General features: G+C 40.4%; 1 protein-coding gene across 7 annotated transcripts in view; it reads left to right on the top strand.

Annotated features, from left to right (window-relative positions):
- The window catches only part of LIMCH1 (LIM and calponin homology domains 1), a 355,643-nt gene that overhangs the window by 274,492 nt on the left and 68,612 nt on the right, over positions 1-12,539 (top strand). For all 7 annotated transcript variants that reach the window (XM_068975297.1, XM_068975298.1, XM_068975304.1 and 4 more), the window contains one exon: positions 786-1,038. In XM_068975297.1, coding sequence (XP_068831398.1) covers positions 786-1,038 — 253 coding nt within the window. The remainder of the gene's footprint in view (positions 1-785; positions 1,039-12,539) is intronic.

Raw genomic sequence — 12,539 nt, forward strand, 5'->3', positions numbered from 1 at the left:
TTGATTCCTGTGATTGTTTGAGTATATCCACTGTGTGCAAAGACCGTGTGATAAGTACTGTGAAGGGTACAAAGCCCTGTTCTCAAAATACAAAATAGGAAGTATAAAGAACCAGAAGAAAAATAGATCATCAGGCCATAGTGTTCACAGGAAAAAACTACCTCCAGCTCTGGGTACCAGGAAGGGCTCTGATATAGAGAAATATGCATTAATTATAACTCAAGCCATTTCCTGGAAGGCAAACTCTTGGTATAATCCATACTGACCATTTTTCTGAATTCCTATAGTTCTTATATGTTTGTGCTCCTTGATTATAACTAATATTCTCCAGGTGTTTCATGAATTGGTTAAAGATACCTCAAAGACAAAGGATTATAAATCTTTTATAATTCTTATTTGTCAGAATATCTAGTGCAGAGTAAGACATGCAAAAACAGGTGCTGTGTAAAAACTCCATAAATTTATTTTTTCTTCTGAGACTTGCAGAATCTGAGCAGGTGTATAGTCCTATTGCAAATGTGTTGTTAATTGTAACTCTCAGACACAGCTAAGCTTACTTTTTTTTTTTTTTAATTTTGACTTTTTTTTCTTTCCTGATTAGAATTGAGAGCTTTTCCCAGAGTGGACTAACTTTGACCGATACTTTAGATTCATTAAGTGAATAATTAAAGGAAGTAATCCCTGGAACCCATAGATTTAACCATATCCCCCATACCATATACTTGCCATTTGGAATATTATTGCTAGCCCGGCACACTCTCTCAGCACCCGTCCTCTCTCCCCAGGGAGGGGGAGCGACTCTGAATCCGACCTGCCCCATCGGAAGCTGCCTGATGTGAAGAAGGATGACATGTCTGCGAGGCGGACGTCCCACGGTGAGCCGAAATCAGCAGTGCCTTTTAACCAGTACCTCCCCAACAAGAGCAACCAGACAGCCTACGTCCCTGCACCTCTGAGAAAGAAGAAGGTGGAGCGAGAGGAATATCGGAAGAGCTGGAGTACCGCCACCTCCCCCCTGGGTGGGGAGAGGCCCTTCAGGTAAGACCTGGGCTGTGCTGCTCCTATCCTGGCTTGTGATATAGGAACTACGGCCCCTAGATATGAATGAGCCCCAAGAGCCGCTGCAGACCATTGATGTGAGATTACAGATGGAGGTGGGAAGAACAGACCTTCAGAGAGTGATCGTCACAATAGGATAGAAGCTTCAGGAAGGCACCTACAACTGTGCCTGGCACACAGTAGGTATTCAACCAACACTGGGCTAATGAGTAGATTTTTGAAACCAGCTCTATCATCAGGACATTGAGAACAGATCTGTCATCCATATCCTTCTCGGGAGACTGTCTGACTCCCAGTCCTGTTAGATCGGGTACAATAAGACCTTTTATCTACACTGAAGTGTATCTGGACTTAAGCTCAAGCATTATGTAAGGCATGCATGAACATGCTTGAGTCATAGGTAGAAACAAAGTCATAATGAAATGGAAGAAGCATTGGACTTCTCATCTCTTTAGGGAAGCAAGCAGTCTTTCCCCTAATCTCTGATTATGTTTTTGTATTTCTTCATTCATTTATTCAGTAAGAATGTATTTATAGAGCATGTACCACGTGCTAGGTAGTAGATCTTTTAGGCTTTGGGGACCCAATAGAAGGTAAGATAGAGTCTTTGCCTTCAAGAACTTTACAGTCTAATAAAAGAAACTTATAGTCTAATCTAATCCTTTTAGCAAAACCATCCTGATCATTGCTTGGTTATTTCTTATAGTCTACCTTTATTATCTATGATTTTCCATTGAGTAAACATTTTATTAAAAGTTGTAGTTATTGAACAAAACATGAATTTTGCCTTTCTGGCAGAAAAGGTTTTTGCCTATCAAGTTTGAAATAGCTTTCAATCAGTGTAGAGATTATGATGCGTTGTGTTAATTAACAAATGGCTACATTTAATTTTCTTCACATTACCAGAATAGTATTGCATTACTATGAATTGCAATATTATGGAAGTAATATCCAAATGACCAGGAGCTGATCTATGATCTGCTCCCCAGCCTAGCGTGTTAGTTTGGTCAATTATGTTGTCCAACTCACTAGCTATCCTGAGACAATAGAGGAAGAGGAAAGTGAAGTGGGGTCTCCTTGTGAAGAGGACCCCGTCAGCCCAATGGACACCAGTGGGAAGCCTCCTGACGGTGGGTCAGAACTACCCACCAGTTGTGGGAAGGAGCAGCCTCCTGCAGAGGGGGCTGTGGTGGCACCAGCTCCCAAGTCTGAAGAGAAAGCTGCTGCTGAAATGCAAAAGCGCAGAAGGCTGGAGCAAGCCGGAATCAAGGTCATGCCAGCAGCACAGCGCTTTGCCAGGTTAGCTGTGCAGGCCAAAGACTGGCCTGGCTGGCTTTGTGCATGCCTGGGGCTTTGGAATCTGTCTGATGCGGTGGAGTTTCCATCTTATTTTCCCACTTCCTGCTTTACCCGTTGCATCATTATTTCCTACTTGGAGCAAATAGAAATAGCTAATCGTCTTTGCCTTCAGGCCTGTCTCTGCTGAATTTTTGGTTATTTTAAATGGAGGTAAAGAGTGAGCTTCGTGCTGCTTGAGTAGACCTTGTCCTGGTCAAGTATGTGTGGTCAGTCACTTGTGGGCTACAGGATATATCTGACAATAACATCTTATTTTTCAATTGTTTATGGCTTGTTAATTTTCACACTACTCCTAAATGGCTCTTATCTTCCTTCACACATCACTAGAAAGTAGTTCCTTTGGCATAGAAAGCACTGTCTTTAGAAAGAGTGGCTGGCTGACAAAAATCCACTTACTTTCTTTGTCCCAAGGGAGTAGCAAGTACGATTAGGTTTATTTGACTCATTTCTAAAATTTGTTGATTCAGAAACGAAGGATGGAGTAATTACTTCTCTTAACTGTCACAAAGGCACTAGTATACAGTCCTGGTGGCCTCGAGTTACGTGAGAGATGGAGACCTCCAGCAGCTGAAGTCACAGAGAAGTATAGTTGTATAGTTTCACTTAGTGTTTGGAGAAGCTGATTAATTTCTGTCATGTAATAGCCACGAAGATCCTAACAAATGATAGTGAGACCAAAATTTAATGGACAAATTGTAACTCATAACAGTTTGACAATTGAAATTCCTTTGCCGCTTGCTCTTTCATTGAATCCTGAAAGGTAGGTGATATGCCCGTTTTTTTCAAGCAGAATAACTGAGCATCAGTGAAAGTAAGTTACTTAACAGCCTCTGAGCCAGTTACTGCTGACCTGGTGGCTACTTTCAGACGTTCTCTGACCACCGCATCCCTGCTGCCTCCCACACATTTGACAGAACGTTTTCCATCCGTCTGTACAACTCCATGTGTGGTTATGCTGTGGTCTAGGTCTTCACTGAAAATTCCAGCACTGGCTTATATGGATTTAATCTTAGAGTAGCTTTGTATTGATAAAACACCAAGGATATAATTCTTCCTGTCTGCGGTATCCCACAGATAAACATATCTGTCCTAAATGTGTATGTGCTTCTAGAAAACTCTGACATAAAACTGTTTGTGCTACAAGAAACTCTCGGGGTTTCTAAAATTATAAAGGGTAATGTCATAACATCTTAGAAATAAATCCAGATATTCTTTAAATTGCAGTTCAGAGACCTTTTGAGACACATGCTGTTTCAGCATCATTTGAGCATCTATGTATATCAAAGACCAGGCGGCTAGGTGCTGAGAATATCAAAATGGAGTATATCCTCTTACCGGTTTTCAGCTTTTCCTGCTTCTGTCTTCAAGCCTAGGGCACTGTGGAAATAAGTAATACATGATACAGAGAAGAGAGTGAATTTATTTTTTTAAAAAATGCTTTAATCGTAATTCCTTCATACACATACCTTCATTTTTATCATATCTGCAAAGTCTGTAACTGAAAGTTACCAAAGACACCATCATCTTTTTTATTATTTTTCTTGTTATTTTCAAAAATTGCCAATGTTTGAGTTTTAAAATCTCATTTTTAAAAAATTGGGTTTTTTCCATGATTACTAATGCTGTTGACTGTCACAACATGTGTATTGGCTACTCGGGTTGGTTTTTTCCCTATAAAGTCCCTCATATCTTTTGCTTTTGTGCTTTAAAAAAACAATGTTTTATTGTGGTGACAATGCTTGGCATGAGATCTACACTCTGAACAAATCTTTAACTGCCCAATACAAAGTTGTTAACTATAGGTACAACGTTGTACACCACATTCCTAGAATGTATTCAGCCTGCTTAACTGAAACTTTATGCCTATTGATTAGCAATCCCTATTTCACCCTCCCTCTATCCCTAGGATGCCATTCTTTGATTCTCTGTATTTGACCATTTTAACTACTTCATGTAAGTGGAATCATGCCATTTTTTTCTTTCTATGACTGGCTTATTTCACTTAATGTCCTCGAAGTTCATCCATGTTGTCACATATTACAAAATTTAATTCTTGTTTAAGGCTTAATAATATTCTGTTATATGCATGTATACAGCCTTACCCTTATTCATCTCCTGATAGACACTCAGGGTGTTCCCACATCTTGCATATTATGAATAATGATGCGGGAGTGCTCAGATCCCTTTGGGAATCCTGGTTTGAGTTCTTCTGGATATATACCCAGAAATGGGATTGCTAGATCTAGTTCTATTTTTACATCCTGAGGAACCTCCCCATGTCATCCTTGTAGTTACTGTTGTTGTTCAGTCGCTGGGGCATGTCCAACTCTTTGAGGTCCCATCGACATGTCATCTTTAGAGTATCCATAAAGCAAGGGGAGACAAGTGGGCAGAGATTGGGAGAGAACTCGGCACACCCTGGAATCATGGTGACGTGGAGAAGAGAAGAGAGTGAGCAAAGGCTGGGGGTTCCATGAGTGTCCTATGCCTCTTCAGTAAATGGAAGTTTATTTTCTGATAAAACAGTGCAGTCTTTTATGACAGCTCCCATCCTGTGCACAGACCTAGAATCATAGTCTACAACCATGAATTCTAAAATTGAAGAATAATAGTATACTTGTGTGATAATTTTTGCTCCTGTCCATGTTCCTGGGATCTGGCTTATTTTTTCCACATTTTATCCAAGTTAGCTCTATTAAGCAGAAATTTGCAGGTCAGTTAATGTCTGCAGATGTCAGTTAATGTCATACTGTAGAGCTACTGACTTAGCATTTAAAATGGAGTTCAGGAAAATCATGCATATTCCCAGAGAATGTTCCCAATAGCAACACAACACAGCTGCTCCAAACACCCAGAATTCATTTGTTAGATAGATTTTTCAGCTGCTAGCTCTCATAAAAGTTTTATATATACCATGCCACCAGCCTGCCCTGTCTGTGTCTTTGTCACTTACTTTTTGCAGCCCACAGTAGAGTCAATGGCCATCCTAAATTTATCCACATTTTGGATCCTGCTTTTAATGTGGCAGAAAGTAGCTTAACTGGAATGAAATGCATATCATGACGAAGGAAAGGATTCTTGGTGTCTGGAAAAAAAAAGACTATGAAACATTTCAATATGCCGATGTCTCTTAAGGCATTTTACCTTCAGTCTCCTGTCTTTGCAATCCAAATGCATTCTGGCCACCACGTCTTGGAACCCAACAAGAGGCACCAGATACTTCTTGTGCCTATTTCTGAGCTGAGAAAGTCTGTGTTTGCAGAGATGGGGAGAGAATGAGGTACAGGCGAAGAAGGGGGCATGTAAACGAGAGGAAGGCCTGACTTTTGTAGACCAGTTTTTGGTGGTTGTGTCACAAGTATCCTCAAACACCTCCTTGAATTATTTTTAATACCATATAAAAACGAGCAAAAGTGCATGAGTTTTCTAGTCGAGAAGTCCCAGGCTTCCTGTCAAAGAATATGTTAGGAGGTATCTTAGCACCATGGGACAGAGTAGGTCTTTCTTATTAAATATGTCTGCCATTGAAGTCAGAAATGCATAAACTACTTTTCCTTCCATGTTCATGATTTTAGTTTATGATGTAGTTAGCTTAATTACCCCCCAAATATGAGACTCTGCCAGAGAAGCTGAGATTTCTGTGTTTAAGAGGATAAAATAAGAACCAAGATTCACTTCCCCTGAATTAAAATGCCATGGAGATTTGAATTCTCCGACTTGGTGTTTCCCATTGGAGAAGTAAACTTGTTTTTGAACTGAATTATAGGTTTCACGTGATTGGACTTCTTTTCTAATTGTTTTCATATGTTTCAGCACTCAGTCTTTTCTACTAGTCTGTGGATCTTCTCAGGCACATAGTAATTAATCACAGAGAGGGGGAAAAGCCCTCCAAGGAACAATAGACATTTTAGAAGTCTTTGGAGGAAGAGCAGATGCAGCTAAGTGCCAGACACGTATTCCTCCTTACCAGATGCCTGGTGTGTCACTGACTGTTGCCGAACAGATCCGGGGGATCAGGGACCAGGCAGACACAGGATGTGTGTGAACCTCTGTGACTCTGGATGTAGCTGCCCTGGTTGGGCACTGCGTGAACCAGGGAGGTCTCTGGTATTGCCCATGACATTCCCAGGAGGCCTAACAGGCTTTTCTGGAGAGCTCGGTTTCTTTCAATAGAACAAACTGACTGCTAGTCTGAGCTGATTGCTTGTGCACTGTCAAGTAAAAGGGAGTGAAAGAAAATGCCAGCTCTTCCTCAGTTGAAATCATTATCTCGCTCACTTTGAAATATATAAGCCTCAGAAGCTTTGAGACAAGGGCTTTTCTTCCCCCTCACCTGCTCAGAGCCCACAATCTCTCCTACAAAGATAGCCTTACTTGTTTTAGGACAGAGTTGCCAGGTTGGAGGCAAGGCTTGATATTTCTCATGTCACATTGGACTGTATTCCTCCTAAGTAAAGCAATGAGCTGGGTCCACTGAGGAACCTCTTCTTCAACACAACTCATCTATGAATAACTCCAAAAAAATAGTGCCAAACCTCCCCCATGAATATCAAGCTAGATAGCCAAAGTCTGCCACTTAAATGTACTTACTTTACCTACATTCAGATGACCATAGCTGGAAACTTCAACATTCCCCTCTGCAAAGTGGTCATCATAATTCCAATCTTACAGGGTTGTCTTGAATGTTAATTAATCTGGAATATACTAGCTCTTCATAGCTATTAGAATTATTAAAAAACAAAGTAGAGTATACTGAAGGTTTATAATAAACTGACCTTCAGAAGAAAAGGGCACATTATAAAAAGTCATTTAAATATTTTGCTAACTAGATACCTGTGAGCATAAGCTTTCATATTTGCCTTATATACATTATTTATTACTTCATAGCCAACAGTGCCAACCCAGAATTTATATCATTAAATTTTTTCTCTTTCTGAGTCTGCCTTGAAGCTCTGAATTTACAGGATTCAAGCAATTAGCAGAATGTCATTATGATCATTTTTCAAGTGGGCAGGGAGTGGCTTTAAGTGGCCAATGATATGGAAAGCTTTATTCACCCCCTCTTTTTAAGCCTGCATATCTAACCTGAGATCATTTGAAATGAGTCCTGCCACACTGGGCATTTAGCCTAAAAAGAAACACCCCAGGGAATTTGTAGCCTAGCTGGATTCACATGATGCATAAGGCAGTAGATTCTCCTTGCTCAAACTGGCATGGCTGTTTGCATAAATGCATATGTTTTATCCCATAAAGTTCTGCCTGAGTTGGAAGAGATTGTAAGCCCAGGACTCTGGTCAGAAAATAGAAGGACTATTGCTTTTGGACTTGAGAGATTCAAGCTCAGAGTCTGCTCTGGATGAGATGAGATAATGAGTTTGAAAGGGCTTTGTAAACTGTAAAGCGCTGTGCAAGCACTGTAAGGTATGATTAGTTAGCATTCTATTGTCAATCCTGGCTGAGCTTGCCATCTGCAACTAGCAATGCCAATCAGAACTCCATTCTGAGCACAACTCACAGGATCCTTTTATTTAGTAACCAAAATACTTCTCTGTCTCCTACTCCCATAGTAATGATAATGCTTTATTTTTTACATGATGCTCCATTTTCAAAACTGTTGCTAAAGATATCTTTGGTTTAATGAATAGTAGAGTGGTTAAGAACAGGACCTGTGGAGCCAAACTGCCTGGGTTTGAATTGTAACTTAAGCAATGGCGCTTTGACCTTGGGCAAATTTCTTCTCGTAATCTCAGTTTCCCTTCTATAAAATGGGGGTGCTAATCCCACTACCATTACAAGGCTAGTATTAGAGTTAAATGAATTAACACTAGAAAGAATTCTAGCCCATGGTGGGTGCTCCATAATAATGAACCACCCTCTTTATCATCATCACTGTGCTTTTTAAATAATGAGTTTTCAAAGAGATTGATTCAGTGGCCTCTCATTTCCCACTGACCATTCTTTATGGCCACAGTCAGCCAATGCCAGTTGGTTCTTGCCAGACTTGTTGGCTAGAGAGGCAGGGAAGAGAGTCGACACAGTCCAAGAGGGGCCAGGCGGGAGATGAAGAGCAGGGGTGCTCAAAGGGTAGTATTTCATATATTAAGAAATAAATTTAAGTTGCAGCAACATGGATGGACCTAGAGATTATCATACTAAGTGAAGCAAGTCATACAGAGAAAGAGAAATATGTGATATCATATGATATCATGCATATGTGGAATCTAAAAAATGATAAAATGAACTCATTTACAAAACAGAAACTCACAGACATAGAAAACAAACTTATAGTTACCAAATAGAAAAGAGAGGGAAGGATAGATTAGGAGTTTGGGATTAATAGACACACATTACTAAATAGATAGACAATAAGGACCTACTGTATAGCACAGGGAATGATACTCAATATAGTACTTTTAATGGAAAAGGAGCTTAAAAAGTATATATATTAATATATAAAACATGTGTGTATATATATGTATATATATACAATATGTATATATAACTGTATCTCTTTGCTATACACCTGAAACACAACATTGTAAATCAACTATATTTCAATTAAAAAACTTTTTTAAAGAATAAATTTATTCAAGGAGCATCACCCATCACCTCTAAATTTCATGACTTAAAATTTTATTGAGAACAGTGGTCAGCAGGGAGAAAGAGTTTTCTGGGCATGATTAGAGATGGCCCAGATTTTGATTTTGATTTTCCAGAAATCAGGTGGAGTGAGGGCCTACTGTCACCTTAAGCTGATGGCCTCCTCTGCAGCAGACAGTGGGCCACCCGGTCGCCCAGTGTAGACAGTATTTCCTTGCTCTTGCTGCTGCTGCTGCTGCTGAGTCACTTCAGTCCTGTCCGACTCTGTGTGACCCCATAGACGGCAGCCCACCAGGCTCCCCCGTCCCTGGGACTCTCCAGGCAAAACACTGGAGTGGGTTGCCATTTCCTTCTCCAATGCATGAAAGTGAAAAGTGAAATTGAAGTCGCTCAGTCATGTCCGACTCTTCGAGACCCCATGGACTGCAGCCCACCAGGCCCCTCCGTCCATGAGATTTTCCAGGCTAGAGTACTGGAGCGGGTTGCCATTGCCTTCTCCTTCCTTGCTCTTAGCCAACCTAATTCTTCCTGTCTTCATTTTTGAATTGACCTGTCCCATGAGCATGAAAAATTTACTCTTAATCCTCTCTCAGAAATTGAATACAAAGTAGGTGAACTTCCTTTAGAGATCAAGATGTTTCATTTACTTACCATCTCTATGAACTGAAAAGATAATAAATCATTTTTTAAGTTTTAATATTTTATTATGATTTAGAAGCAAGGCTGATCTTATGAGTACAGGAAGGAGTTTGTCTAAATATCAGAAAGGCACCATCAACTGTGCCGACAAAAGCAAAAAGCATAAAAAGTCCTAATAGTCCACCATCAAACTATATTTCTCCAAGAATTTAAAGTTCGGGACCTTCAAGATTTCTTTGAAAATGAAAATAGTCCTAAGCAAACATTTTGACAGAATGCCTTAACACAATTTACTTGACATCTAGCATATGACAAAGAAGAGCTGAAAGGTAGAGAATAGTGGGGGTAAAAGCCGGAAGAAAGGATTGCTGGTGGGAGGGAGCAGGGCAAGATAAGCTTTTGTGCCTGAGTCCATTCTATAAATGGTCATAGACTATCCCAGATGTTCCAGGTTAGCTCAGCTTTGCAGGAAGATTATCCTTACACTCTGCAATCTTTGTGCACATCCTAGGTGTGCTGCCACATAGCTGCATTCATTAGCATTCCTCCAGATCAGTTTCTTGGTGGCTCAAATTTTTGCCCTGTCAGTCAAAAGAAATTGAGTACCTATTGGGTGCATTACTAATGTGCTAAAGAAAAAAACATAACACAAAAATGCTTCTTGGGATTTCTCTAGTGGTCCAGTGGCTAAACTGTGTGCTTCCAATGCGAGGGGTGTGGATTTGACCCCCGGTCAGGAAACTAAGATCCCACAAGCTGTGCAGAACAGCCAAAAAAAAAAAAAAAGAAAGAAAGAAAACCAGCAACAACAACAAAAAAACCCCACAAAGTCATAAAAATATTTTTTAAATGTTTTGTATTTTTCTCAATTTCATGAAAGAATTTGGATTTGTCACTTTCAGAGCCATTTAGGAACTTGTCTTTCTTATGCTGATAGGGCGCTGCAAGTTAAATGAATGTTTAGTATTGCTAGTAGCTGGCTAAATTCCAGCTTTTGAAACCCACCCTAACTCTCTGCAACGCTGGATTAAAGTAGTAAAAGATGTCATCTGGACTAACGATATTGAGAAGACCTTTCACTAACAAGACAGTTGTCTGCCTGACAGTGGGGATTTAAAAACTGTTTTGGTCTGATCACATGTAGAGTTCCATTTAATTTTGCTCTATCAGTCAAAAGCAATTAAATGATGAGAAAGAAGCTGTTCGAAATATTATCCTTCGTAAAGAAAACCCTTTCCTGGTCCACCAACACGGCAGAGATTCAGAATCAGAAGATGAAGTTGCATGTCGACTGCCTGATCTTGAGAAAGATGACTTTGCTGCCAGGAGAGCAAGGATGAACCAGACAAAGCCAATAGTGCCACTGAACCAACTCCTCTACGGGCCTTACCGAAAAAAAGAGGCAGAGAAATCAGACGGCAGCAAACAACACTCAAAGGGAGTCTCAGTAAAGAAAGCTCTAGAGCATAAAAGGTGTGCACTCTGTGTGCGTGTGTATGTGAAAGAAAGAGAGAATATAATTAGGTGAAGGTGATTTGAATTATAGCCCCTACCCTGGCCCCCGTTCCTCTATTTCCTGCCTTGATTACATGTAATCAGTAATGGTGGTTTATTTTGAAGTGGAATTCCAGATAGCTGATCTCTTCTAAGTTCACATGGCGGGGAGCAGAATGACCATGTCCAAAACAGGGCTGAATTCACCGAATAAACTTAGAGCCCAAGTGTGCAGCTGTGCTGTATCCACCCCACACATGGTGTGGCGTTCTGTGACATGGGGCGGGAACAGCCACCTCTCAGGCTGCTCCATCCTTCAGCAGGCAGAAATCACAGCTATCCCTTAGCCATGAACCCTTCTATCTTATTAGTGTCTTTCAGATATTGGAAGGGGAAAAAAAATGAGGCTTGCTGTTTCTTCCCTCACAGCAACGTGATCACCTAGACATCTGATGATGGAGACTTCTCATTAAAAAAAAAAGTCCTCAGATATATAACACACTTGTATTCATTCTGTCATGGAAATTATTTTTAAGTGAGTTTCCTTGTCCCAGCTTTTCTTCCATCTTCTTAATTAAGGAAAATTTAATGACATGGATTTGACCAGTGATTTTTATCCCAAGAGGAATATGAAATCAGTCAAGTCTTCAGCCTGCTTAATTTCTATGGGCAGAGTTCATCATTCTTTTCCTTTATATCAAAATCAAAGGTCACATCTTTATTATTTAATTGCCATATTTCCGCCTATCACTTAAGAGGTTTATTATCTGTTGAACGAAGAGTATAAATATCTCAATATTTTACACAATTAAAGTGGTTCTTTGGGCAGAGTCATTGAGATCAGTGGAGTAGTTCATGTTCTCCACTGTACTGTAGTTTTTTCTTTAGGAAGCACCAGATGCAAAACACATGAAAGATCTCTGGACATAAACAGGGATTAGAGCATAGAAGACCTGACACAGTTTTTATAGGTCACATTCTAGCTTCAGGAGGCTCTTGGTGACAGAGGCTCTTGCAGTTCTTGTTGGCACGGCTTGTAACACACCATTCTCAGAGGGCCTTGTGGGAGGGACTAGTTGCTGCCAGTGAAACAAAAACTTCTGGATAACTGAGCAGCATCAAGACATATTGATGGGGATCAGCAATTTGAGTTAGGAAAGGGAGTAGCTTTTGTACCTCCCTTTTTTCCTTTCTCCTGCATGCAGCTTTAATTCCTGATATTTCCGGCCCCATTTGTCTGTTGTCACCTGCGTCTGGGGACACAGCCCATGATCTCTCTCAGTTCAGTCACTCAGTCGTGTCTGACTCTTTGCGACCCCATGAATAGCAGCACGCCAGGCCTCCCTGTCCATCACCAACTCCCAGAGTTCACTCAAACTCATGTCCAT

This window comes from Capricornis sumatraensis, chromosome 7 (assembly GCF_032405125.1).
Source record: "Capricornis sumatraensis isolate serow.1 chromosome 7, serow.2, whole genome shotgun sequence".
Classification (NCBI taxonomy): domain Eukaryota; kingdom Metazoa; phylum Chordata; class Mammalia; order Artiodactyla; family Bovidae; genus Capricornis; species Capricornis sumatraensis.